General features: G+C 47.3%; 1 protein-coding gene across 2 annotated transcripts in view; it reads left to right on the top strand.

The window, feature by feature from the left end:
• Positions 1-27,807, top strand: part of CLCN2 (chloride voltage-gated channel 2) — an 86,832-nt gene that overhangs the window by 26,347 nt on the left and 32,678 nt on the right. For both annotated transcript variants that reach the window (XM_081190060.1, XM_081190059.1), the window contains exons 2-9: positions 877-1,033; positions 15,071-15,202; positions 16,247-16,375; positions 16,890-17,023; positions 17,260-17,337; positions 20,379-20,457; positions 26,095-26,220; positions 27,438-27,522. In XM_081190060.1, coding sequence (XP_081046186.1) covers positions 877-1,033; positions 15,071-15,202; positions 16,247-16,375; positions 16,890-17,023; positions 17,260-17,337; positions 20,379-20,457; positions 26,095-26,220; positions 27,438-27,522 — 920 coding nt within the window. The remainder of the gene's footprint in view (positions 1-876; positions 1,034-15,070; positions 15,203-16,246; positions 16,376-16,889; positions 17,024-17,259; positions 17,338-20,378; positions 20,458-26,094; positions 26,221-27,437; positions 27,523-27,807) is intronic.

The following is a 27,807-nucleotide window of genomic DNA, read 5'->3' as shown; positions in this document are numbered from 1 at the left end:
CAGTGCAGGAATCTTGACCAAAGCATCCATAACAGATGGCTATCTAGCCCAGTTTTGTCTAGGCTGAAAGGCAGAAGCCCTCTGAGCTTTCACACATCCTTGCCTGGAGCCTGGCTCCACCACTGAGCTACAGCCCTAAACCTGGAGTAGCAGTCGGGGGATGCAGGTCAGAGAGACAGGATGGAGCCCGGACACCTCTCTTTAGAAACAAGTTAAGGGTTGCTTGAGGGCTTAACCTTGAGATTTGTTTTTCGTTCCAAGATCTCCTCAACCCTGGAACATTTTAGACGAGATAAGCTAGTGCTTCGCACAGTGCATAGCTAACTTGAGGAATTTACTGCTGTGGGAGGGAGGACGAGGCTGGGCAGCAGCTTCTGGACATCATTATGGCTATATGCTGCCTCCAGGATCCGAACTCCAGTCCCTGAGAGACAACAGCCAGAGAGTGCTGCTGCATTAAATACCCTGCATGTGCGTCTGTGGGAACAAAATGCAGAATTTGATCGATGTTATGGACTGATTCAGGAGGACTCTTCTTACATTCTCAAGGAAAGGAGGAGAGCACCACCGAACATGTGCTGAGGGCATTTTGTGTACCTCCAAATAACCACAGTCCTCTGGGATAAAGGGGGAAATTCCATAGTTTCCAGTCTCTCTCCTTCCCCTTGCATTATGCGTTATTCTCCTGAGCATTGCAGGGTCAGTACTTTGGGCAACTTGTATGCATAGCAGGAAGGCCTCCTCCATCCATGGGGGATTGACCCTTGACCTCCAAGGACAGGGAGGTGCCTTCCTCCTGATCACCCAAATTGCTCCGTCTTCTCCTTCACATGCCCGGCTGTGCCCTTGACCCTTCGCTGTGTGTTCCGTCCCCAGATGTATGGCCGCTACACGCAGGACCTGGGAGCCTACGCCAAGGATGAAGCAGCCCGCATCCGCCTGCAGCAAGAGCGCTGGAAGCCATCCCCAAAGGACCGCCTGCGCCCCTCTGAGCTGCTGGAGTATGACCAGAGCCGATGCGCCCGATGCCGCAGTAAGGAGCCTGCCGTGTCCTGGGGAGCGGGGAGAGAATTGGGGGTGGAAATGCGTCTTTATAAGTCCTTGCAGCCTCTGGTGGGGGGAGAGGAAGGGGAGGGGCATCCTCGGCCTGCCATTCAGCTCATCAAAAATGTGACACCAGAGGGCTCTGCAGAGCAATGGAAAATCACATTGAGAGGCATATAACTTTTTTAATAGCGTTTTTACAGATCAGTGTAGATCCAGCCCCTGTCAGAACTGGTGTACGTAGTCCAAAACCTATGTTCAGAGGCTCGCTTGGCTTTGCACAATTGTGCTCTTGGCCTTCCATGCTCCCTTGGAGGTCACTAGCTAGTGTTTTTTGTTACATGCTGATAAAACTTCTGCCTTGCTGTGCTTTTACGTATTATTTCATTCTGTAAATGCAAGCAGGCCACATCAGATTTTGGGAGGCCTTGGGACGCATTGTTCTTTTCTCTCTTTGCAGTTGTCTCCATCCGAAGATGGAGAACGTCTCAGCAGCATGAAATTGGCTGGGAACAGCGTAAACTCTGCTTCTGCCTCCAGGCGTTCACCTGGGGGTTGAGGGTGGTGGTCCTGGGAAAAGATGTATTGGCCTTTCCCCACGTCACTCCCCATGCTCCCCCTTCATTTCCCATGCTCCCGCTTGTTTACCACAACACTGAACAAGTAGTAGAGGGTTCATCTCTTGGGCAATCCCTTACTGCAGCCACTTGGTGCATCCTGATCCCTTTCTCATGCCTGTGCATAAATGGTACATGCATACTTTTAAAGAATCGGCATGGAACTTTGCTTTCAGTCTTTATTTCGTGTGAACCAGGCTAGACTTTACCTGTTGCATACATCACTCTCTGTATTCATGAATCGCTGTATACTTAGAATCATAGAATCATAGAGTTGGAAGAGACCACAAGGGCCATCAAGTCCAACCCCCTGCCAAGCAGGAGACACCATCAGAGCACTCCTGACATATGGTTGTCAAGCCTCTGCTTAAAGACCTCCAAAGAAGGAGACTCCACCACACTCCTTGGCAGCAAACTTGACAGTTTTAGTACACCTGCTCCTGTGCACAGTTTCTTGGGCTGCAGGAAAGTACTTATGCATCCCAGGCTTTCTTTGCACATGCAACTGTGCAGGGAGTCCTCTTGCTACCGACTGACTTCTCCTTTCTGTCGCTTCTCTTGCTTCCGCCTTCCTTTCTTCCTCAGCCTGTCTCTGTCTGTCTTCTCGGACTGAGCGCTCTCAGCATCCTCTAACAATAGGCAGAGTATTCATGACCTCAGCCTGACAGGCCTCCGGATGAATCCTTGGCATAAACCGGGCATGCGAGTGCACTGAGCCAGCGGGAGATACAATTTCGCACGACTATTTGTTGGGCTCTCGGAGGAACAGGGTCAGAGAGCTTTCACAACATCTCCTGTGTCGTAAGCTTCCCCAGCAAAATTGCCAGAGGTCCTGGGCGCCCTTGTTTGAAGGGCTGCTTCCCCCCATCTCCTGCAAGGTCACCCAGCAAGTTCGTGGCCAAGCGGGGATTTGAACCCTGGTCCCTTGCGGGATCTTAGTCCAACACTCTCTTTGATACCAGGTTCACAAAAGCTCAGAGTGAGGGGATGGAGGAAAAAGACAGAGAACATTCTTTCAACTAAATAAATAAGTAGCACTTTTGATGTCCCTGCTCCTGCCAACCTAGCAGTTCGAAAGCACATCAAAAGTGCAAGGAGATAAATTGGTACTGCTCCGGCGGGAAGGTAAACAGTGTTTCCGTGCGCTGCTCTGGTTTGCCAGAAGTGGCTTATTCATGCTGGCCACATGACCCAGAAGCTGTATGCCGGCTCCCTCGGCCAATAAAGCGAGATGAGCGCCACAACCCCGGAGTCGGTCACGACTGGACCTAATGGTCAGGGGTCCTTTACCTTTACCTATTGCTCTCTTCCATGGGTAGGCAAATTAAGGCCCAAGGGCCGGATCCAGCCCAATCGCCTTCTAAATCTGGCCCGCGGATGGTCCGGAAATCAGCGTACTTCTATTTAAAATGCATCTCTGGGTTATTTGTGGGGCATAGGAATTCGTTCATCCCCCCCAAAAAAATATAGTCTGGCCCCCCCCCCAAGGTCTGAGGGACAGTGGACTGGCCCCCTGCTTAAAAGGTTTGCTGACCCCTGCTCTCTTCCTTTATATCTTGGCTTTACATATATATATATATATATATATATATATATATATATATATATATATATATATATAGCAAAGCACCAGCAGATGAGGAGCAACTTTTAAACAGCCTTCCTTCCAGCTCTAAAATCCTAAGACCCCTGGATAATCCAGACCCTCTTTCCCTCCCTCTTTCCACCCCAGGGCCCGGATACCCTGGCCAAAGATCTCCCGTCGTCATTACTGGGATCTGCTTGTTCCTGCTGCCTTAAAATAGTTCCCTTAGCAACTGCTGAGGCCGAGGCCTGCATTGTTCTTGAGGCAAATTCTCTTGTTAAATGTCGCCGGCTCCCTGGGGCCGCAGCGTGAGCCAGAGAGCCGCTCAGAGCCGGCCTGTCCCGGCATGGCCCCGGGCGTGGCCGCCCTTTCCCCACCCCGCTCCCAGTTGCCGCGTTGTGTTGACCGATGCGTTGTGTTGCTCTAGCGTGACGGCATGTTTTGCTAACTCGGCGTGGGGCTCCTCCATCCTTGCCACCCTCTGGGCCCATCTGCTGGCTGCCTGTGGCTAGCATAGCAACTGAGTTGGGGGGGTGGCAGGCCCCAGGCCCCCCTCACAAAGCCAGAGGGGGAAGGCCATCCCCTCTGCAAGCCCCAGGTTTTCGTGGGCAAGGGGGCTGTGGCGCAGGCGGGGTGCGCCGGTGGGGTGGCGGCAGCAGCCTTGTTCTTACAGCTGCCCGAGTGTCGCAAAACAAGTGAGCTGGCTTGTGCCTGGAAACATCTCTCTTTTGCCCACCCCAAAACAACCCCAACTTGGAAACTCAGCGGAAATATCTTCTTGGCATGTTTTTATGATTCCGGTGCTCGGTGGAGCAGCTCAGTCGATCCCGCTACGCAATGGAGAAATGTCCGTGGTAGAGCCACAGCGGCGGAAGCTGGCTTAAGCATGTATGCAGGATCAGGCCAGTGGCCCATTTGGTCCAGCATCCTGTTCCCACAGCAGCCAACCAGATTCCTGAGGGATCTGGAGCACAAAGCAGGATCTGAGCACAAAGCAACTCTCCCCTCCCGACAGTTTCCAGAAACTAGTACCCTAGATTCCAGCGTATAAGATGACTTTTTAACCTCGGGAAATCCTCTAAAAAGTCGGGGGTCGTCTTATATGCCGGGTATGGGTTCGCTGGGCAGCGGCAGTGGGTGGCAGGCTCCGCGCCGGGAGGAAGCTGCCCGGCAAAGCTGCCCAGCGATGCTAAGCTGGCTTCACTGGGCGGCTTCCTCCCAGTGTGGAGCGGAGCCCGCCGCCCACTGCTGTTGCCCAGCGAAGCTGCCGCGTATAAGACTGGGTGTATAAGTCGACCCCCCAAATTGGCAGCTGCCAATTTGAGAGCTCGTCTTATACGCCCAGTCGCCTAATACGCGAATCTACGGTATTCAGAAGCATGGCTGCCTCCAACCGTGGAAGGCAGAGGGTAGCCATTGTGGCTCGTAGCCGTCAGTAGCCCTCTCCTCCTCCATGAATTGGCCAAATCCTCTTTCGAAGCCAACTAGGTGGGGGGCCATCATTGCCTCTCCTGGCAGAGAGTGCCATAGGTTAACAACGCGCTCCGTGAAGCATTATTTTCTTTGGGCTGTCCTGAATCTTCCAGCGTTCAGCTTCATTGGTTGCCCAGAAGTTCTAGGGTTGGTCTAGTGCTTGTCATGCTGGCTTGGCAAAATATCTTCTCTTTCTCTCTCTGGTCCCACAAAGAGTCTGTCATTTTTTTATATATATACATTTTTATTGGTTTTTTAAACATATCATTTCCAACAATCATATAACATAACTTCTTATCTTATACAATGTTTTAGACTTCTGTCCACACCTCTGATGATTTTTCGTTCTTTACCACTTATTCTGCATTTCTCAATTTCTCTGTTACTCTTAACTATTGTTAACTAATAATTCTCCTCATAATCATTCTTTCTTGCAATATTTCAAATAGTCCTCCTTACAAAACTTACTGCAGTCCTACTAGCGTAATCTGTTCATTACAGTTACTTTTCAAATAGTTCATACATTTACTCCAGTCTTCTAAGAATCTCTGGTCCCACAGGTTTCGAATCCTTCCTGTTAATTTATCTAATTCTGCATCGTCCATCAATTTCATCTGCCATTCTTCTTTCATCGGTAATTCTTCTTTCTTCCATTTTTTGTGCCAATAATATTATTGCTGCTGTCACTGCATATAAAAACAACTTACAATCCTGTCTATTAATATCATCTCCTACAATGCCAAGTAAAAATGATTCTGGTATCTTAATAAATAAGAGTCTGTCATTTTAGCATGCCAATGATGGCGCTACCTCCTGGTTCTATCCCTGATTCTCTTGCTATCTCTTTCTGCTCCCACGAAGGGTCTGTCATTTTATACTGCTCAGCTGGGTTTAGGTCACTTCTTGTAGGCTAGAGCCTGCCGGCCCTCACCCCTTCCATGGTCTTGTTGGTCCTCCATGTTGGACATCTACTGCCAAAATATTGGCTGAGGGCCACCAAGTTATTTCTTGCCTCCAGCAATGACCTGAACCTAAGGAGAGAAATCAGCCAGAGGTTTGGGATCAGCTTTCATTAGCAAGCTGATAACGGCACTACATTTTGCTTCTATCCCTTGACCGTGATACGGAAGCGATAGAGGTGGTAAATTGGTGTCACTCATTTGGGAGAGTGACAGCAGTCACGAAATTAAAAGACGCCTGCTCCTTGGGAGAAAGGCGATGGCAAACCTAGACAGCATCTTAAAAAGCAGAGACATCACCTTGCCAACAAAGGTCCGTATAGTTAAAGCCATGGTTTTCCCAGTAGTGATGTATGGAAGTGTGAGCTGGACCATAAAGAAGGCTGATTGCCAAAGAATAGATGCTTTTGAATTATGGTGCCGGAGGAGACTCTTGAGAGTCCCATGGACTGCAAGAAGATCAAACCTATCCATTCTTAAGGAAATCAGCCCTGAGTGCTCACTGGAAGGACAGATTGTGAAGCCGAGGCTCCAATACTTTGGCCACCTCATGAGAAGAGAAGACTCCCTGGAAAAGACCCTGATGTTGGGAAAGATGGAGGGCACAAGGAGAAGGGGATGACAGAGGATGAGATGGTTGGACAGTGTTCTCGAAGCTACAAACATGAGTTTGACCAAACTGCAGGAGGCAGTGGAAGACAGGAGTGCCTGGCGTGCTCTGGTCCATGGGGTCACGAAGAGTCGGACACGGCTAAACGACTAAACAACAACAACAACAACAACTTGGGAGATCTGCTGGAGCTTCTTGCACTCCTGGCGGGTGTAAGTTGCCCACGACTCACTACCATAAAGCAGCATGCTCAACACGTTATTATTATTATTATTTATATACCGCCCTATACCCGGGGGTCTCAGGGCAGTTTACAGAATAAAATCAAGATATAAAACCACAAAATACCTATTAAAACTAAAAACAATCCAATAACACCCCCCCCAAAAAAAAAATTAAAAGGGCATAGGATGTAAATCAGATCAACCAAAAGCATGGTTAAAGAGGAACGTTTTTGCCTGGCGCCTAAAGGTGTATAATGAAGGCACTTGGCAGACTTCCCTGGGGAAAGCATTCCACAGACGGGGAGCCACTGCAGAGAAGGCCCCGTTCTCGTGTTGCCACCTTCTGGACCTCTTGAGGAGGAGGCACCCAAAGGAGGGCCTCAGAAGATGATCTGAGGGTCCTGGTAGATTCATATGGAAAGAGGCAATCCTTGAGGTATTGTGGTCCAAGCCTAAGTCTGTGGTGCAAATTACGTACCCTTGGTTTCAACCCCTTTTTCATAGCTCTCTTCCCCCTCAACCTCTTGATTTGAGAGCAGTGAAATCTGAATGATGCATTGAGAAACAACCTGCTCCTTTATCTGCAGATAAGACTGAAAGCAAGGGGGGTGTTATTGGGGAGTCCTAACCATGTCCTGAAGGTACATAATTCTTAATGGTTCTTGTCTCCTTTATTGTTCCAACAACCTTGTTGAGCTGTGCTAGGCACAGAGACCAAGAGAGCCAGACCTACTCAGTAAGTTGTTCAGTGTGAGGCTCCCCTTAATTCCCAACTGGGGAAATGTTGAATGAGTTTAAAGCCTACAGCCGTTTTACAGCAGATGGGTCAAGCAGCTGTTCCGATTAGTTTTAGTGAGCTGTGACTTATTCGGTATTATGACTATAGTTTTTGTGTTGAAGGGAACTTCAAACACTTCCTTAACGCTTTAAAGTCTGCCCTGCTATTAAAAGCTTGTTAGGGGCTTTTGGGGTGGGGGAGTAAAAATAATTACAATAATAATTTTATTATTTATACCCCGCCCATCTGGCTGGGGTGCCCCAGCCACTCTGGGTGGCTTCCAACACATAATAAAACACATAATAAAACATCAAACATAAAAAACTTCCCAACTTCAGATGTCTTCTAAATGTTGTGTAGTTATTTATCTCCTTGACATCTGACGGGAGGGCCTTCCATGGGGTGATTGCCACTGCCAAGAAGGCCCTCTGCCTGGTTCCCTATAACTTCACTTCTCTCATTGAGGGTTCTATATGAGCTCCTTTTAACTCCTGGATCCAGCAAGTGTTAAAATATAAGCCAGGCTAACTTCCAGTGTCAAGGTGATAGCCTGGGTGATGAGCCATTAAGGGGGAACAAAGGAAAGGGGCTCTGCGTGAGATGGGCAATGGGTGGGGACTGTTGTTGTTGTTGTTTAGTTGTTTAGTCGTGTCCGACTCTTCGTGACCCCGTGGACCAGAGCACGCCAGGCACTCCTGTCTTCCACTGCCTCCCGCAGTTGGTCAAACTCATGCTGGTAGCTTCGAGAACACTGTCCAACCATCTTGCCCTCTGTCATCCCCTTCTCCCTGTGCCCTCAATCCTTCCCAACATCAGGGTCTTTTCCTTTTTCTTTTTTTTTAAATTATATTTTTATTGGTTTACAAATGCAAAAAAACAAAATTGTACATTTCAGCTTCTTAATTACATCTTAATTCCATTTTTGACTTCCCTCAATTTGTCTGAGCTTCCTTCATTTTATCACTTTTAACACATTCCTACCCCTTGTTATTAAAACTATTAGATTCAATTCATTATTTTTACTTATTGTTACATTTTCACATCACAGAGCTTCTTTAAAATTTACAAACGTAATCTGGTTATCACTTAGTTTTTGCAAATATTGAATAAACTTCTCCCAATCTTCTGTAAATCCTTGATCTCGTCGATTCCAGATCCTGCCTGTCATTCTATCCAATTCCGCATAGTCCATCATTTTAGTTCTCCATTCTTCTATCGTAGGCAGCTCCTCTTGCTTCCATTTCTGAGCCATCAATATTCTTGCTGCTGTCACTGCATATAAAAACAACTTCTTCTCTTTCTTACTTATCTCATTCCCTGTAATGCCTAGTAAAAATGCTTCTGGTTTCTTAGTAAATATATATTTCAACATTTTCTTCAATTCATTATAAATCATTTCCCAGAAGCATTTTACCTTCTTACACTCCCACCACATATGAAAGAAAGTACCTTCCTTTTCTTTACATTTCCAACATTTGTTACTTGTCTTATACATTTTTGCTAACTTTACGGGGGTTATATACCATCGATACATCATTTTCGTAACATTTTCTTTTAAAGCAGTACATGCAGTGAATCTTAAACCATCTTTCCAGAGTCTTTCCCAATCCTCCATTTGTATGTTATGTCCTATATCTTTGGCCCAATCAATCATCACTGATTTTACCTCCTCATCCTTCGTATACCATTCCAGCAATATTTTATACATTTTTGCTAAGATCTTACAATCATTTTTTAATATGTATGTCTGAAAATTGGATTCTTTATCAGCAAAACCCCTTTGGTTTAAATCTTTTCTAAACATCTCATTAACTTGAAAGTAATGCAGCCAATCATTCACATAATTCTTAACTTCCTCAAATGGTAACATCAGGGTCTTTTCCAGGGACTCTTCTCTTCTCATTAGGTGGCCAAAGTATTGGAGCCTCAGCTTCATGATCTGTCCTTCCAGTGAGCACTCAGGGCTGATTTCCTTCAGAATGGATCAGTTTGATCTTCTTGCAGTCCATGGGACTCTCAAGAGTCACCTCCAGCACCATAATTCAAAAGCATCAATTCTTCAGCGATTGGGTGGGGACTAGGTCTGGGCAATTTAATGATAAATCATTGCAAACCAATTTGAAATCCACGTCGCAATTGCCAGTTCAAAATATCTGACTTGCCAATAAACTGCACAAAGCCAACTTTTGTCTGGTGGGTGCTCTGCCCTCTCAGCTCTCCCCTGCCTCCTTCAGGGGACAGCAAAGCACAGAGCAGGGGCAGACCGGGAACTTCCTCTGGCACTGCTGCCATAAGCTTCTCTTCCAGGCAGGCTACATGGTTGCTTGGTGGTGGTGTCTGTGATCAGCAAATGGGAGCTGCGCCGCGGTACCCATGGAGCAGCTCCTGGTAGTCGCTGTTTGCGGGACGTGACCTTCAATGTGAGTGGGAGCTGGCCCAGGGTGGGCTCTGGGGAGAGACTGTGCCACGATGTCACTGATATGGAGGGCTGGCTGGCTACCGAGCCAATTCAAACTGATTTGACGTCCTCTTTCCCCTTTATTTTCACACATTGTGATGTATCTCTACATTGCAACATTTAGCTGGCAATACATCACAATGTTGAAAACCTGATATTGCATAGCCCTAGTAGGGGCCCAATCATGGTTAGAGAGTTTAGAGTTGAGTTGCAGTGATGTGATCTAGAAGTAAAACAGCAAGCTGGAGAGTCAGAGCAACGTCTGAGAGCAACATTTGATTTCTGTTCGATTCCACGGCTGTGGCTATGGCGGAAAAGGCCTTTTGGAGGAGTTAATGCTGTGAACCCCTCCACTGTAGGCTCAGGTTGTAGATATCTATAAATAAACCATAAATTATGTAGACACCAAAGTCTCTGCTGTACTTGTGTTCCAAAAGGAAACATAAGTGCCTGGATCCCCTGGAATCTTGCACCACTCAGAGATTGGGGTAGTGTGCAACACTGGTGTCAGAAGTGGGATTCGTGTTTCCTGGAGGAAGGGCCTGTGAGCTGGAGGGAGGAACAGCAACATAACTGGAGCAGTTCAGGTTGATGATCCAGCAGCAAAGCCCAGCACCGGATAGAGCAGCAGAACTAGTGGTTCAGTGAAATGAAGCAGCTGCAAGCAGAATTTGTGAGAAGCCTCCTTGGAGAGAAAAGTGTGGCTCCAGGCGAGGTGGAAGGCCTGCCTGATGAGATGCTACAGGGGGTTGAAAGTGACCCTGAAGCCCAGGTGGAAGGCACCCAGGTGGAAGAGGTGGCTGAAGAGATCCAGAATGTGGATGGGCAATTGAGGGGTTGGGACTGCGAAGAGATGCGGATGGTAGCTGAAGGAAAGACACACCTCAGAGAAGGGTGAGCTGGCTGGGGCCGAGGAGCCACTGATTGATTTCTCCATTCCCTGGGAGCGTGCTACGGAAGACGGGGAGCAGCTGGAAGAATTGGAGGTGCATGTGAATGTGCAAGAAGAGGGAAATGACGGTGGCTTACTTACTGGAGGAGAAAACACAGGGAAGTCTAGAGACCTGCATGCATGCACCAGAGGAGCAGCCATATCCTGCTGACTTGGTGCAGGAGGAGATGCAAGAGGCACTCATGCATGAGCAGGAGGAATGGAGATGTGCATGAATGTGCAGCAGAGGAAAACACACAGAAGAAGCTGGAGGCCTGTGTGCATGTGTCCGAGGAGCTCATGCTGAATTGGGTGAGATTAACACACACACCCCCCATGACAAACCAATGACAGCATCTTAAAAAGTAGAGACATCACCTTGCCAACAAAGGTCCATATAGTAAAAGCTATGGTTTTCCCAGTAGAGATGTATGGAAGTGAGAGCTGGACCATAAAGAAGGCTGATCGCCGAAGAATTGATGCTTTTGAATTATGATGCTGGAGGAGACTCTTGAGAGTCCCATGGACTGCAAGAAGATCAAACCTATCCATTCTGAAGGAAATCAGCCCTGAGTGCTCACTGGAAGGACAGATCCTGAAGCTGAGACTCCAATACTTTGGCCACCTCATGAGAAGAGAAGACTCCCTGGGAAAGACCCTGATGTTGGGAAAGATGGAGGGCACAAGGAGAAGGGGACGACAGAGGGCAAGATGGTTGGATAGTGTTCTCGAAGCTACCAGCATGAGTTTGACCAAACTGTGGGAGGCAGTGGAAGACAGGAGTGCCTGGCGTGCTCTGGTCCATGGGGTCACGACTAAACGACTTAACAACAACAACAAACCCCCCCCCCATGATTTAGCCCTTTGAGTTCCCCAAGATGGCCTTGTGCAGTGTGGACCAGTCTGTATACTGGGTGCAGCCCTTAAGCAGGCCCCAGCAGGAAGGGACACCCAGGGTCCCGTGAGTTTGGTGGGCAAGAGCCACTGGGATGGCTACCTGCCCATGAGGAGAAGTTGGGAGTAAGCAGAGAGGGGCATTCTTGGCAACGGACTTGCATGGACTGGGTCGGCTGATCCTGAAGAAGCTGCCCTTTGATAGAGACTTGTGGTAGGACTTTGATTTACAGTTTGGGCAGGGGATAAAGTGGACCAACCCAGGGGCAGCAAATGGGAAGTTTTTAATGTCTGACATTTCACTATATTTTTATGTGTTGTAAGCTGCCCAAAGTGGCTGGGGAAACCCAGTTGTGTGTGGCTACTGAAACTGTTTTGGGACTAGAGTGTGAATTTGGGGGTCTGATCCACAACCAGAGGAGAGGCCAAGGAGAAATTGGCTCCAGAAGACTGAGCCTGTGATTAGAGCCCCAAATTAGCTGTTGATCTGCATGGACGGAGAAGTTTGTGAAATCCCAAGCCAAAGAGTCATGCAGGCAACCCAATAGTGATCCTTCCTAAAAAAAATTGCCGTTGCTTTTTGCATGTCTGCAACGATGGGAACTCTTTGAAGATTTTAAGGAATTGTTTCGACAGCTGTGCGTGCACCCAGATAAGTGCTTTGCGCTGCAGTAGCCCAAGGCAAAGGATGAGCAAGGTTTTGGGGTACAGTCATACCTTGGTTCTTGAATGGCTTAGTTGCAGAACAAATCGGCTCCCGAATGCTGCAAACCTGGAAGTGTTCCAGTTTTCAAACATTTTTCGGAAGCCGAACGCCCGATGCGGTTTCCACTTGAGTGCGGGAAGCTTCAGCAGCCAATCGGAAGCCGTGCCTTCGTTTTCGAACAGTTTTGGGAGTTGAATGGACTCTCGGAATGGATTAAGTTCGAGAAGCAAGGTACCACTGTACTAAGTTCTGGTACTGAGGCTAGCATCCTGGGTTCAACATGTCAGAACTCCCTATTTGAGGCTGCCAAATGTGTAAGCTGCTCTGGGATGCAGAACTGGGACAGGGACTGTGCAACAAGGAGAAAGAAGAAGGCTTGAAGAGATCCTGTTGGACTGGAACTTGCCTGAAAGGAAGAAGCTGTTACCGTTCTGGTGTTGGGTTAAAATAGTAATTGTGTTTTATTATCAGTTTTGGCTATGTGTGCTCTAATGCCTTTGCTAACTTGTCTGTTTTGTGTTTTTTTTACAAGGAAGCTGTTTTTTTGCTGTTTGTTTGTACAAATGGGGACAGATGTCTTGTTTGGGGGGGTAATGTTATGGGTTTTGGGTGTGGAGGAACAAGCTGTTTCTTTTAGCAAAGCAAAAAAAGAGAATATTGGTGGGGGGTGGGCAAGGAACTGCATTTAGGACAGCTCTCAAGTCTCCACTGGAGGGAGCTACCGGTCCGCACTGATGCTAATTGTGATTGCTTCTAGAGAAAGCAAGCACTGTGGCTGACTCCAAAAGTAATGTATTGATGAAGCTTTTTATGTGAGCGTTAGGGGACACACGGGTGCATGTTTGTGTGGTTATGTAACAAGCTTTCGCGTAGAGTTCCAAATTGGCGACAGAGTCTTGTGTTCCAGTTGGCCGAGGCAAGTTTGCCAATCATTGTTCAGGCTGACCCAAAGCTTTTATTTGCGGTTCTTAAAATGCAACTCCTTATTCAAACTCATTCATGGATTCCACCCCCCACCCCACCCCCGTACGGGCTGTTGGCTCTGCTGAGACAAGAAGTCCCTTTTCAGATCTTGAATGTGTGTCGTTACTCGAATCAAAACAATTTAGTTTCATGGAAACGTCTAAAAATATAAATGTTTTCCCTCCCTCCCCCCCCGCCCCCTAGCTTGAAAAGTAACCGGAGATTTTAAAAGAGTAAGGAAAGGAAAGGGAGCCAGCTTTGGGCTGCTGAGTTTGCACAACACCCCAGCAAGCTGCAATCTAAGGATTAGGAGCGAGCAACGTGCTTATTTGTGGTATACACCGTCGTGTTTGCAGAGGCTTGGCACGTCTCCGTCACTGTGTGTTCACGAATTGTACATGTGGCAAAGATCAGTAGCTGAACACGTGTGCTGAGATTAATGTTTGAAAGCCACTTAACGTGTACAGTGGATTGGTTTTACTGAGAATCTTGTTTAAAAAAAGTTTTTTATTTATACTTTTCAAATTTATACATTTCATTAATTTTACAATCCACCTAACATTTCAAAATTTGACTTCCTTCCCCCCTTTCTTCGGTTCCTTAAATTCATTTTTTCATAACTTCTGCATATCCAAATTAATTTAGTTTACTCATTTAATTACCTTCTGTAAACATATACTCTTATAAAACTGTAGGTTATTACAATAATCCTGCTAATGTTTTATTTTATTTTTTTATATAATATTTTATTAAGTTTTATCAATAGAAAAGTTCAGAAAAATACAAAAACAGAAAAATACAAAATTACAAAATACAAAAATACAGACATTAAACACAAAAAAAGAAAAAGAAAAAACACATATAAAAGAAAACAAAACTCCCTCTTTTTTTTGATTTCTCATCTTTAGTTAACTTATTTTCCTGACTTCCTCACGCCTCCCTTTTTTTCTCCCTGGTCTCGGATTCTGCCAGTCATTTCCGCCATCTCCATGTAGTCTATTAGTCTATCCTGCTAATGTTTTAATCTGTTTACGATTTATCTGTAAATATTCAATAAACCATTTCCATTCTTTTATAAAGAGTCTGTTATCTTGATTTCTTATTCTTATGGTAAGTTTTGCCATTTCTGCATATTCCACAAGTTTTTCCCTTTGCTGGGACTTCTGCTTCCTTTCCATTTTTGAGCAAGTAGCATTTTTTTCTGCTGTAGTAGCATACATGAATAAATTTCTATCCAATTTAGGTGGTTCTGTCCCTATGATTCCCAAAAGAAAAGCTTCAGGGGTTTTTTAAAAATAAAAGTTATTTTGAACATCTTTTTCAATTCATTATATATCATTTCCCAGTAAGCTTGAACCTTACCACAAGAATCAAGGTGGGGAAAGGTGCTCTCTGTGCCTCATGACCAAGGGGGGAGTGCTTGGGAGAGGGTGCGCAAGGCTGCACCCGCTGACGCCATGTTGGTAGCCCCAATATATACAGAAAGCATTTCATTTGTTTGTTTATTTATACAGTGGTACCTTGGGATGTGAACGGGATCCGTTCTGGAGCCCCATTTGCATCCAGAAGCAAACGTAACTAGCGATGGCACGTCTGCGCACGTGGACGTCGCTTTTTGCCGCTTCTGCACATGCGCGTGATGTCATTTTGAGCGTATGCGCGAGCGGCAAAACCCGGAAGTAACATGCTCCGTTACTTCCGGGTTGCAGCGGAGCGCAACTCGAACGCGCTCAACATAAAGCATATTCAACCCGAGGTATGACTGTACATTCATGGCCCTTGATTTCCATCCCTAATACACCCCCTCTCTCTCTTTCTCTTCCTGCAGTCTGCACTGTGCGGTGCCAAAAGTTCCTCATCTCCAAGGTGGGCGAGGACTGGATCTTCCTGATCCTCTTGGGGTTGCTTATGGCCCTGGTGAGCTGGGCCATGGATTTTGCCATCGCCACCTGCCTGCAAGGTAAGGAAAGTGCTGACACAGAGGAAGGCTGGTGCTCCCCACTGTCAACTGGATGGGCCGGCCGGCTGCCCCAGCCCACAGGGCTGTGAATCGGCTGTTCACCATGGAGTCCAAGGCCCTTGGCATGAAAGGGAGGAAAGTTGGAGTCATTTTAAGGAAGGAGGAGACTAGGGGACCAGATAGCAAATGGTAGAACTGGAGGAACAAAAGTCCTGGGCAAAGAGAGAGAGATTGGGAAACAAGGGCATAAAGATATAGAAGTTTGGCCTGCATACCCCTTTTCTACTGATGTCTGTTCTTGACTTCAGTGGAGCATCTTTATTATCCCCTGAATATTGGAAATATATAGTTATAATAGGTTAAGATATTAAGTAAAGATAAATGATAGAGGGTAAGGATTTGCTGAATTAACCATGTGAACTGGAATACAAAAAAGGGGGTGTGAGGAGGTCAGGAAACAAGTAAATGAAATATAAGACATGAAAATATTGATTTCTTTTTAACTTTTTTTTCTTACTTTTTATGTATTTTGTCTTTGTATTTTTGTATTTCTTTTTCTTTTATTATTGTTATTCTTTTTTTTATTTCCTATTTTTAATTTTGTAACTTTTTATTGTCTGTAAAATTTCAATAAATATCATTTAAAATAAATAAATGAATATTTACCCTCATCCTTTCTCTTTTAAAAGGACCCCGAGGGTCATTTAATCCAACCTTCTGATCTCAACATGCAGTCCCCCATCCAATTTGAAAACCTACTGGCCCCAGCTTAGCTTTGCAAATATGCTACCAGTTTTATTGCTGCACCACTAGGAAGCCAAGATATTAGGCTTGGTCCTTAGTTGATGCAGCTGGAGCGGAGAGTGAGCATCACCTGCAAAAATCCCACCTGCTTTTTCCTTTGGCCTCCTGAAAAGGGGGGCCCTTTTGATGCTATGGCTGCCTTCAGCAGAGAGAGAGGATTCTCGCCCCGGGCTTACCAGGCAAGAACGTCCCCCTTGCACACTTTACAAAAGTACCCTCCCCTTTTCTGTCTCTGTGCAGCCCAGAAGTGGATGTATGGGGGTTTGGATGCCAACATCTTCCTGCAGTACATGGCCTGGGTCACTTACCCCGTGGTCCTCATCACCTTTTCAGCCGGCTTCACTCAGATCTTGGCTCCGCAAGCTGTAGGTGAGTCCAGGGATAGCGGATTCCTGTGGGGACAAAAGGTATCATTTCCAAGGGGCTTATGAAAGCAACCTTTTCTGCCAGAGTGTTCCTCGCCCCACACCCAATTCATTTTGTGCTCAGGTCTGGAGGGGCACCAACGTTATCTCTGCAAAAAGCTTCAGTGTTCCAGACCTTGGAAATTTCCATATTAGACTTTCATTTCCGTGTGAACTGGCTGAATCTGATTTACTTGCACACAGCGTGCCCTGTCTCTAACCAGAGAGACAGAGCAGAGCAGAGGTCACTTACTTTGCAGTTGCAAGAGCAGGGGGTGGGAAGCCTGTGGTTCTTCAGCTGTTTATGGGCTTCCAACTCCCATCATTCTGAGCCAACATGGCCAGTGGCCAGGGATGATGGATACTGCAGCTCATCAACACCCAGAGGACCACAGCTTTCCATTTATTTCTCTGTATACAGCTCCCTCTTCTTGTCCCTTTCTCTCCCTCCATCCCTTTGTCTCTCTCTTTCTCCCCAGGCTCTGGCATCCCCGAAATGAAGACAATTCTGCGGGGCGTGGTGCTGAAAGAGTACCTTACCCTCAAGACCTTTGTGGCCAAAGTGATTGGCCTGACGTGCGCCCTGGGCAGTGGGATGCCCTTGGGCAAAGAGGTGAGGGGAGTGGGGGGTCCAATGGTGCCGTTGAGACACAGCCAGGTGGGGCACACAGGATGGGGGCAAGACTGACCAGATTGAAGACTTCTTGGAGAAAGAGTTCTGGGGGTTTGGGGGCAATGGGAGAGGTCTCCCTCCTTGAACCTGCTGCTGCTGCTTGATTCTCAAAGGATCTGTATGTCGTGGGGCAGGTACGGCCACCTTGCTGACTCCTCTTTCCCTCCCCCACACAGGGACCATTTGTCCACATCGCCAGCATGTGTGCCGCCCTCCTCAGCAAATTCCTCTCACTCTTCGGTGGCATCTATGAGGTGAGACGCATGGGGTTGCAAAGTTCTGAGGTGTGAGGATCTCGTGAAAAGCCCTCTGACCGCAGAGGGCCTTCTCGGTGGTGGCGCCCTCCCTGTGGAATGCCTGTCAGGGACTGGGCTGGGAAAGGAATGGTGGGAGCTGCCCCCTTTTTTCGGAACCTTCCCAAAGGCAGGAGGACAGTATTGATTTAGAACAGTGGTTTGCAGAGGGACAGAGTCCAGAGGGGAAAAGGTGGGAAGTCCTGGGGCTAGAAGCGCAAACACCAGGAGAGAGACAGCTGGCAGATTCACTGTCTTTGGACAGCGTTCCTGACCCCCCTTCGCCTAGGACTAGACGGGCTCTGAGAGTGATAGAGCAGAAAGCGCAGCGGCAGCAAGCTCAGCTTACCCCCAATGTAGGAGTGACATAGATTAATGGGGACAGAGGGGGTAAACTTTCATTGGGAGCAAAGCCATTTTCTTTGAGAGATATGCATTCCTTTTTCTCTTGCTGTGATTATGAAAGAAACTCTGGTATGTAAATAATAATAATAATAATAATAATAATAATAATAATAATAATAATAATAATTTATTATTTATACCTCACCCATCTGGCTGGGTTTCCCCAGCCACTTTGGTAAGAATCCTCCTTTCGTTTGATCTTCTTAATCACTGTCACCAGGGGAGGGATCCGATTTCCCAAAACCCGACAACGCTCTCCCATCAGATGTCAAGGAGATAAAGAACTACAAACTTTAAAAAAACTTTCAAAATCTTCTGTACCTGGAAGATTTTAACGTTTGATGTTTTAGTATGTTTTTATATTTGCTGGAAGCCACCCAGAGTGGTTGGGAGCTTTCGTGTGCATGCACACTTCTTCAGATACACGAAAACTCATACCAAGAACTAATTTAGTTGGTCTTTAAGGTGCTACTGGAAGGAATTTTTTTATTTTGACTATGGCAGACCAACACGGCTACCTATCTGTAAGTATTAGTATTAGTATTAGTATTAGTATTAGTATTAGTATTAGTACAGTGGTGCCTCGCAAGACGAAATTAATTCGTTCCGCAAGTCTCTTCGTCTTGCGAGTTTTTCGTCTTGCGATGCACGGTTTCCCATAGGAATGCATTGAAAATCAATTAATGCGTTCCTAGGGAAACCGCCTTCAGACCAGGTCCGGGGACAGTCTGTCCCCGGACCTCTTCTGAAGGCTGGGGGGGGGGATAAGGGCTTTTCTTCCCACCCCCAGCATTTTAAAAAACCCCGGGACAGCGGAGGACTTCTCCGCTGTCCGGGGCGATTTAAAAGCCCCTGGGAAGGCAGGCAGGGGGGACAAAGACTTTCGCCCCCCGCCCGCCTTCAGAAGGTGTTCCCGCCCCCCGCCCCGCTTCGGAGCAGCGTTTCGAAGCCGGGCGGCGGGGGCAGGTGTTCCCTCCCCCCCGCCCCGCTTCGGAGCAGCGTTCCGAAGCGGGGCGGCTGGGGCAGGTGTTCCCGCCCCCCGCCCCGCTTCGGAGCAGCGTTCCGAAGCCGGGCGGCGGGGGCAGGTGTTCCCGCCCCCCCTCCCCGCTTCGGAGCAGCGTTCCGAAGCGCGGCGGCTGGGGCAGGTGTTCCCGCCCCCCCCCGCCCCGCTTCGGAGCAGCGTTCCGAAGCCGGGCGGGGGGGCAGGTGTTCCCTCCCCCCCGCCCCGCTTCGGAGCAGCGTTCCGAAGCAGGGCGGCTGGGGCAGGTGTTCCTGCCCCCCCCGCCCCGCTTCGGAGCAGCGTTCCGAAGCCGGCCTTGGGGGCAGGTGTTCCCTCCCCCCCGCCCCGCTTCGGAGCAGCGTTCCGAAGCGGGGCGGCTGGGGCAGGTGTTCCCGCCCCCCCTCCCCGCTTCGGAGCAGCGTTCCGAAGCCGGCCTTGGGGGCAGGTGTTCCCTCCCCCCCGCCCCGCTTCGGAGCAGTGTTCCGAAGCGGGGCGGCTGGGGCAGGTGTTCCCGCCCCCCCCCGCCCCGCTTCGGAGCAGCGTTCCGAAGCCGGGCGGTGGGGGCAGGTGGGGAGAAGCGATCTCCCCGCAGCCCCTTGCTTCAAAAGAGGTCCGGGGGCAGCGGGAAGCGCTTCCCGCTGTCCCCGGACCTGGGGCTGCGGGGAGAAGATCGCTTCTCCCCGCCGCCCCTTGCTTCAAAAGAGAAGACCCGCTGTCCCCGGGGCAAGCTTCGTTTTGCGAAGCAAGCCCATAGGGAAATTCGTCTTGCAAGGCAACTCGAAAACGAAAAAACCTTTTGTTTTGCGAGTTTTTCGTCTCGCGAGGCGTTCGTCTTGCGGGGTACCACTGTATTAGTATTAGTATTAGGGTTGCAAGGAGCTGAGGGGGTGAGAGAACCAGTTTAGGCAGAGGTTCTTGCTGCAAGAGACAGGAAGCACAAGAGACGTATCGAGCAAGAGCTTTCAGATGGTGGGGCAAGTTTTTCTTTTTTTAAAAAAAAATTATTAAGGTTTATAGAGAAAAATACAAAACTTTAGATCTTTTCTCTTTTCTTAACCAAACCAAAACTTTTATCTAGATACAATAAAAAAACACAAAAGGGAGGAGAGTGGGGAGAAAGAAACAGAGAAAGAAGAAGAAAGTTTTTTTAAAAAAGATTAGGCAATTGGTTAAAAGAGAAAGACAGAAAAATAAAAGAAAGAACTTCCAATTTGTCATCTGTCTGCTATATAATACAATATTTTCTTCATCCAATCTAACATAACTCCCAACAAAGCCACTTTCTATAAACAAATGTTGTCTTCAATCCTCAAATCCAGGTATCATTTCTTTTTTGCGCAAAAAGTCCACAAGAGATTTCCAAGCTTTAACAAATGCTAACAATGACTTTTCTCTGATGAAACACATCAATTTTGTGGGGCTAGTTTTTCAGGGGCGCCACAGCGCCGATTCAGAATGGGTGCCCATTGCTTCAAGTTAACCTGATTCTTAAAGAGCTCCTTCTCTGAAGTAGACAAGTGGAAGTCGCCCATCCCTTCAGACCGCTTCTCTTTGTGCAGCTCCTCATGGATTCTGTGCCCTTTGGTCTTTTTTTCAGAACGAATCCCGCAATATTGAGATGCTGGCAGCTGCCTGTGCGGTGGGTGTTGGCTGTTGCTTTGCTGCTCCGATTGGAGGTAAGGATACCAAAATGGTCTCTGAGTATACAAAGAGTTCCAGGTCCCTAGTTTTGTATATTAAAATTAAATCCAACCACAAATGGTTTGGTTTTAGAATCATAGAGTTGTAGAAGTGGAAGGTACCTTGAGGATCGCCTAGTAATTTATTAACATCCCCACCACCACCTTAAACATGCATCTACTCAGATTTCAAGCCAACCCCACCTAAAGTCTGGTGGGTAAATTCTTTAATGGGCCAAGAAGTGACAGACTTTATGCATAAGCAGATCAAGCCAGACTGAATTACATTGTGCATTATGTTCTGAATCGCAACCCACCTTGTGACAGATCAGAAGTCACCTGGAATACATTCCTCTGCTTGTTCCAGAATTTTTTAAGAAGGTCAGTCAGGCTATTTCAAAATCAGATGGTTGCTGGCCAGTATAGACAAGTTTGTTGCCTGGAGGATAGCTTTATACAAGCTAGCAGTGAGAAAGTTATGTATGGGCTTTTTTTGGGGGGGGGGGGGGGTTAAACTTAAAACAGTGTGGCCTGGCAAGGGGATTCCCCTTCCCACCGGCAATCAAAATGATCTGGTGAACTTCACAATTTCAAATTTTGAGAATTTACAAGGCTGAAAGTGATATTTTAACTTGCACTCTAGGATTGCCTTGTTTGCTTTTTGTGATTTATGTTGTGATTTTGGGCTGGCTACAAAAAAACACACACACACCCAAAACCTGAATGAAAGTGTATCCACATCGAATGGCCCTGAGAGATGTGTGGAGTGACCTAGAGAAAACAATTTCCAAATCTTATTACTGATATATGCATTTTTATGCATACACATGCTAGGGAAACGTGTGCATAAAAATGCACACACTAGTGAAAATAATGTGCACAAATTCATTATATGGGGGATTTTTTTTATGCAAAAATGTGTGTGTTAGGTTAAATCGCATACAAAAATAGGTAGGAGAATTTTAGAGTGAAATGCTGATTAATTGCCTGGTTGCCAGCTTCCTTCTCAGTCTCAGTGTCACCCTCATAGAACAGCAGGGAGGAGGAAAGGGTTGAGTTGGCTCCTCTGCCTGTCATTGGCTCTGGCGCCACCTACTGTTCGTCTCCTTGTATCCCACCCTACCAGGCACAATGAACACCAGCCTGTGAGAGCTCCTGCCCAGAGCATTCAGTTCCAGCTGCCTAAGTGCTGTGGCCAGTTGCAAATGGATTAGTGGGAGGAGTTTTCTGAGGAAGGAGTGGCCCCCAGCTGACACCCCCCACCAACCTCTCCTGCTTCCCATATCTCTACAGAGGGAGCAAAAAGAGTAGGAGCTGTTTGGGAAGGGTCTGCTTTACAGGGTCTGGAGAGTGAGAAGAGTAGGGACAGCTCTCTCAGCTGGACCCCCTCTGGTTGGGGAGGTGAACCCTGGCGGACAATGTCCACAGGGTCACACCCCTCTCCCAAAATATGTCTTTGCTTCTGCTCAGTGCAGAAATGAAGCCTAAAAGTTATTGCACCCTAGTCCTAGTTATGTGGGAGCTGGCTGTGCTTAAGGACAGAGAGAAATAGCACTCTGCACGCACTTAAGTGCAGTCTCTTCTTCGGTAATGCCAAAAAAATGGAGTCTGGGGCCTAAGCAATACCCAGAGTGGCTGGGGGAACCCAGCCAGATGGTCAGGGTATAAGTAATAAATTATTATTATTATTATTATTATTATTATTATTATTATTATTATTATTATTATTATTATTATTATTATTATTATTATTATTGAGAGCTGGGGAGCCTAGCCTCAAAACAAGCCCCCTGAACCATAAGGATTGGAAAGGAGCAATTTGTATCCTCCTTAACTGGGCTGAGCAAAGGGTTCTCCATCATTTGATCCCTGAGTATTTTGGGTTTTCAGGCTATACGCTGAGCCAGAGCTTAGAGAGTTGGACTTGGACCCAGGAGACCGGCGCTCAAACCTGCGGTCAGCCATGAGTCTCACTGGCTGACCCTGGGCCAGTCCCCATCTCTCTAGGCCCCGCCCACCTCACAGGGTTGTTCTGAGGATATAAAGAGGGAGGCGAGGGAGAGCTGTTGTATAGTACCTTGCGCTCCTTGGATAAGAATAAGTGCAATTACTCAGTGCACCATGCAGCTGATGTGAGCCTTGGGTGGGGTTTGGGGTCGGGGCGAACCCTCTCTCAAACTGCAGGCATAACTTCGTTTCCTCCTTCCCCCTTTTTTGCTGCGGGCTCCTCCCAGGCAGTCCTTCCTGTGCATCCTCTTCGCCGCTGCTTTTGCTCTTCTAGGTTGGTGACTGGTGTCTGTCTCCCTTTCCGTGTTGGTTTCTGTTGTGAGCAAAGGCTTAGTCTGTGTATCTGTGTGTGTCTTTCCCTTTCTGCCAGCTTTCCCAAAAGAAATAAGGGGAGGGAGGCCCTTTCTCATTTGCCCAGATAACAGCTGCATACATGAACAGGAGTTTCCTGTCGGCATGTGCAGACATAGGAGTTCAAAAGCCAAGCGAAACCAGCGGATGGGGGGGGGATGACTAAGTGGCCCTCCATCCCGGCTGCCTCTCTCTTTAAGAGGAATTCAATCTGCAGCAGTTGCAGGAAGGAAGGGATTGAATTTGCTGGTGAGAGCAAATAAAGAGAGAGGCTTCCAGGCAGGGCATTGCACGGCAGCGGTTAAATCTGCAAAGGCACACAGCCACTCATTGCATGAAGAGCCTGAATCAGGCCAGTGGGCCATCTCGTCCAACATACTCTTTTCACAGCAGCTAGCCGGATGTCTCTAGCAAGGAGGACGTGAGAGCAAGAGGACTCTCCTCGCTTGCATTCCCAAGGAACCAATATTCAGAGGAAATGCCATCTCCAATATATGCCATCTCCAATATATTCAGGTCCTGTATACCTGAAGGAGCATCTCCACCCCCATCGTTCAGCCCAGACACTGAGATCCAGCGCCGAGGGCCTTCTGGCGGTTCCCTCATTGCGAGAAGTGAGGTTACAGGGAACCAGACAGAGGGCCTTCTCGGTAGTGGTGCCTGCCCTGTGGAACACCATCCCATTAGATGTCAAGGAAATAAGCAGCTATCCTATCTTTAAAAGACATCTGAAGGCAGCCCTGTTTAGGGAAGTTTTTAATATTTAATGCTGTATTGTTTTTAACACTTGATTGGGAGCTGCCCAGAGTGGCTGGGGGAACTCAGCCAGATGGGCTGGGTATAAATAATAAATTATTATTATTATTATTATTATTATTATTATTATTATTATTATTATTGCCAAGAGCATGAGGTTTCCCCCCCTAATTCTGTTTTGAAGCAATCCGCTCCATCTTGCGGAAGCAAATTCCAGATTCTAACACAACGAAATTAATAGTTGCAATCAAGCGCTTTTTCCAGAAAGAGGGATTCTAGCGCCATGGAAGAATTCCTGCTATGCATGAGGGTTCAGTCCCTCATACCTCAACTTTCTCCTCCCTCATTTCATTTTGCTGACTTCTAGCAGTAGAGGCAGGGAAGAACACAGCCTGAGTTGGGTTGTATTGGCATATTCCCGGAAAGCCAATGGAAAGAGGGACCGAGTGCTGCTAACTCCTGTCTCTTGTAACATCTCCTTCCACCCTCAGGCTGGCACCATTTTTGTGGTCTCCTGCTTCTAAGCAACAGTCGTGGTGATGCGGGACAAGGGAAGGGGGAATGTGGTTGGGTGGGGTCTCACTAGTGCAGGACAAAGGTTAAAAAATGGAGATTATTGAGGGGAGAGAAGGCAGGGGACAGGAAGTGGTACTACGTATAGTGCCCCATGCTGATCACGGGGGGCTGCCTCTACTTAGCCCAAGATTTGTCCTTGACCACCCCTCTTGATTGCTGCATATCAGTTGTCCTTGGGCCACCCTGCTTGCACTCTCATGCATGTTCATGTGCACAACATGTACTGAGACACCATTACTGGGCAACATATCAATATATCACCCAAACTGTTTTGAAGTCCATATCGTGATGTCGGTTTCATAATTTCCGACCTGTTGCTATATTGCAAATCATGATGTGTGTTTGTTTATGTGTGATATGCAAAAAACACCATGTGAGGAAAACCATGAAGCCAGCTGTTGCTTCTCTCGATTCCTGCAGCCCCTGTTAAGTCAGCCGGCTCAGCTCTCTCCTGCCTCCTGCAGCAGGCAGCAAATCACAGAAGCAGGCGCCAGCAAAAGCCATGATGCAGGGAAAACCCTGAGGCCAGCCAGTACCTCTACATAGCTCCTTATTCCAGACACCGTGATATATCAGTATATCGCGATGTGATATTAAAAACCAGATATCGCCCAGCCCTAACCACCCCCCCCCTCTTCATCTGATCTGTGCGAATTGGAAAGGGGTCATTTATATCCCCATCAGGGTGCTGGGCTGAGCAAAGAAGCTTAAACTTCTCTGTATCCACCTCGTGTATATATATATTTCTTTTTACCATTGGGATCTCACAGAGGGACAGAAGAATTTTCTTCGGGAGGCAAATTGGACTTCTTAGCCAGGGACTAACTATCCAAAGCTCTAGAAGCACAGCCCAGTTTTCTGGTTTGGGATTCCTTAGCAAACAGGGAAGGGCATTCATTGGAGAAATAGGGGATTAATCTTACCATCTGATGGCTGATTAGAGATGAAGCTTTGAAATCCATCCTCGCAGAAGGGCATTTGCCGACAGTTGTGGCATGGCGACTTGTGCGTGTTGTGTGTTTTGGTTTCGGCAATGTGATGTTTGTCAAGAAATAATTTCTTGCCCGTGTTCACTTAACTGGCGAGGAAACTGTGTCCTCGGTAAGAAATCTCAGTATGTTGCTTGCACTTTGGAACTGTCATAATATTTAGACCTGTAGCTTGAACACACTGGCATCTGAGGAAGCAAAGCACGGAACTGAGCAAACCTATTTTGAAAGATAGGCACACACACACACACACAAATATTTACTTTAAACCTTTGAACAGCATTGCTGTACTTCAAGTATGGGGTGTCACTTGAAGGGAGGAAGGAAGCTCAACTGCTAAATGATACTTTTTTAAAAGAAAAAAGTGCAAAATTTGGCCACTTTCGTTTGAAAGGAAAGCAGCCAGCAGGATCTCTGATCAGAACCCCACACCGATTTATTGCCCAAAAGTGCCCCCCCCCCAGCTGCTCTTTGCCTCCAAAGGTGTTGTTTACTACAAATGCAGGGAAGGAAACTGACGTGCGTCCCTATCAGGATTGGTGCCTACTGCCACTTTTCCTTCAAAGTAACAGCAGATAACTTTATGCGCACTTTTTTAAAAAGCATGAGCAGCGTAATGTGTTGTTTCGCCCTGACTAGCTGCTCTGGAGTCTGAAAAATCTGCCAGATTTTCCACAGCACAGCTGTCTATTCCCAGCTCAGTAATTCCCAACTTGAGGGAGATGGGATTGGACCTGCCGTTGGATCGGTAGTTGAGCCAGGCTGCCAGCACCGGGTCGATGCAGCCTCTGTTTTCGATTCAGTCCTGGACGTGTACTGCATTCCCTAACTCTATGAGTTTGGCAAACTCAGTCCTAAGAGGATAACCCTGGTAGTGGTTTAGGGGCCTTGTGTGCATTGAGTTTAGAACCCTCTGGTGGCTCCCAGACTCTTCCCTCTTCTTTGTGTCCACCAGGTGTCCTCTTCAGCATCGAAGTCACGTCAACCTTCTTCGCCGTCCGCAACTATTGGCGTGGCTTCTTTGCTGCTACCTTCAGTGCTTTCATCTTCCGGGTTCTCGCTGTGTGGAACAAGGATGAAGGTATGGCCCTTGTCTTCCTTCCCAGAGAGGAACATCTCCAGTGCTTGCTTCCGAACTTGTCTACTTTGGTGGTGAGGCCGGGGCTGGAACCAGGGAGTGCTGGGGTCCATGCAGAAGTGGACATCTCTCTTGACCAATCATGATGACCCCTCTGCAGAACTCTTGAATCAATGCAGCCCAAAAATCAGGAATCAGAATAACTCATTCAACTTGCATTAAAAAGAAAAAATAATAATAAGTGCTTTATGCCTGCCTGCCTGCCTGCCTAAAATCAAGACAGCAAACTGTCATTCTAAAAATACAGAACAAGAACTGTCAGAAGATAAATCCAATCAAATACAACAATGTCCAGGCTTGCACATCATGAGAAGCCATAGTTTGTTTTTCATAGTTCTAGCAAACTATGCAGAAGTGGCAAAATTGACAGCAAAATTAAGAGAATCTAATGACGAGTGTTTTACTGAAGAGTGGATGCCTTTGTCGGACAAATTAAGGAACAGAATTTGAGCTATGAGCAACAGAAGTAATTAGATTATAATATTGTGGTTATGATCTGCTAGATAGAAGATAGGGTGCACCAGAAGGGGAGCAGGGGGAAAACTCATTGGGAAAAATAAGGGAAAAGATGGAATTGTGTTGACTGTATATGTTAAAAATGTTGAAACTTAATAAAATATAATTGGGGATTAAAAGAGAGAAACCATGGTTTGTCTTAAACCATGGTTTAATTGTGGGCATGGCTCCCCTACTCCCCACCTAAAGCTTGCTGTGTCATCTGAACCCTGGCCACCGTCTTGTTCATTTCATGCAAACTGTGAGTGTTGAGCCAGAAATAAGACAAGTGCAAACCTTGGCTGATTTCTGGCTTACAGGCCATGGTTTGGTTTTTGGGGGGTGGGGAAAGCAAACTATGGTCTGGGTTCATCTGACACAACAAGCCATTGTATGGTTTGTGTGAGCTGGGCAGCAGGCCGAAGGCACGTTTGCAAATAAACCATGATGTAAGGCAAACCATGGTTTATTGTGATGCATGAGGCAGACCAACATTTGTTTGTAACAAATCTGTTTGTAACAAAATCCATAATGGCTGTTTAAAAAGGGGGGAAAAACATTGTGGGTTCCTAGGGCCAGGTAGAGAAGCCTAGTGGCCACATTCCCCCCACCTCTTGTCCTAGAGACCTGAGATTGGTCACCCCAAACCCTTCTCTTTCCCTTAGAAACCATCACAGCTCTCTTCAAAACCCGCTTCCGACTGGACTTCCCTTTCGACCTGCAGGAGCTGCCGGCCTTTGCTGTCATTGGGTGAGTCTCGTAGGGTTTCTCTGGTGCCACCCCACACTTCCCTCCCTCCCGGCAGGACCCCTCCTCCCCACACTGAGGCCTTCGGTGTAGTGGTTAAGAGTGGTAGACTCATAATCTGGTGAACCGGGTTCGCTTCCCCGCTCCTCCACATGCAGCTGCTGGGTGACCTTGGGCTAGTCACACTTCTGTGAAGTCTCTCAGCCCCACTCAACTCACAGAGTGTTTGTTGTGGGGGAGGAAGGGAAAGGAGAATGTTAGCCGCTTTGAGACTCCTTAAAGGGAGTG

The sequence above is a fragment of the Podarcis bocagei genome (assembly GCF_964188305.1).
Source record: "Podarcis bocagei genome assembly, chromosome: 4".
NCBI classification, from domain to species: Eukaryota; Metazoa; Chordata; class Lepidosauria; order Squamata; family Lacertidae; genus Podarcis; species Podarcis bocagei.
Note: the sequence above shows the minus strand (reverse complement) of the source record. Positions and strands in the feature narration are given on the sequence as shown.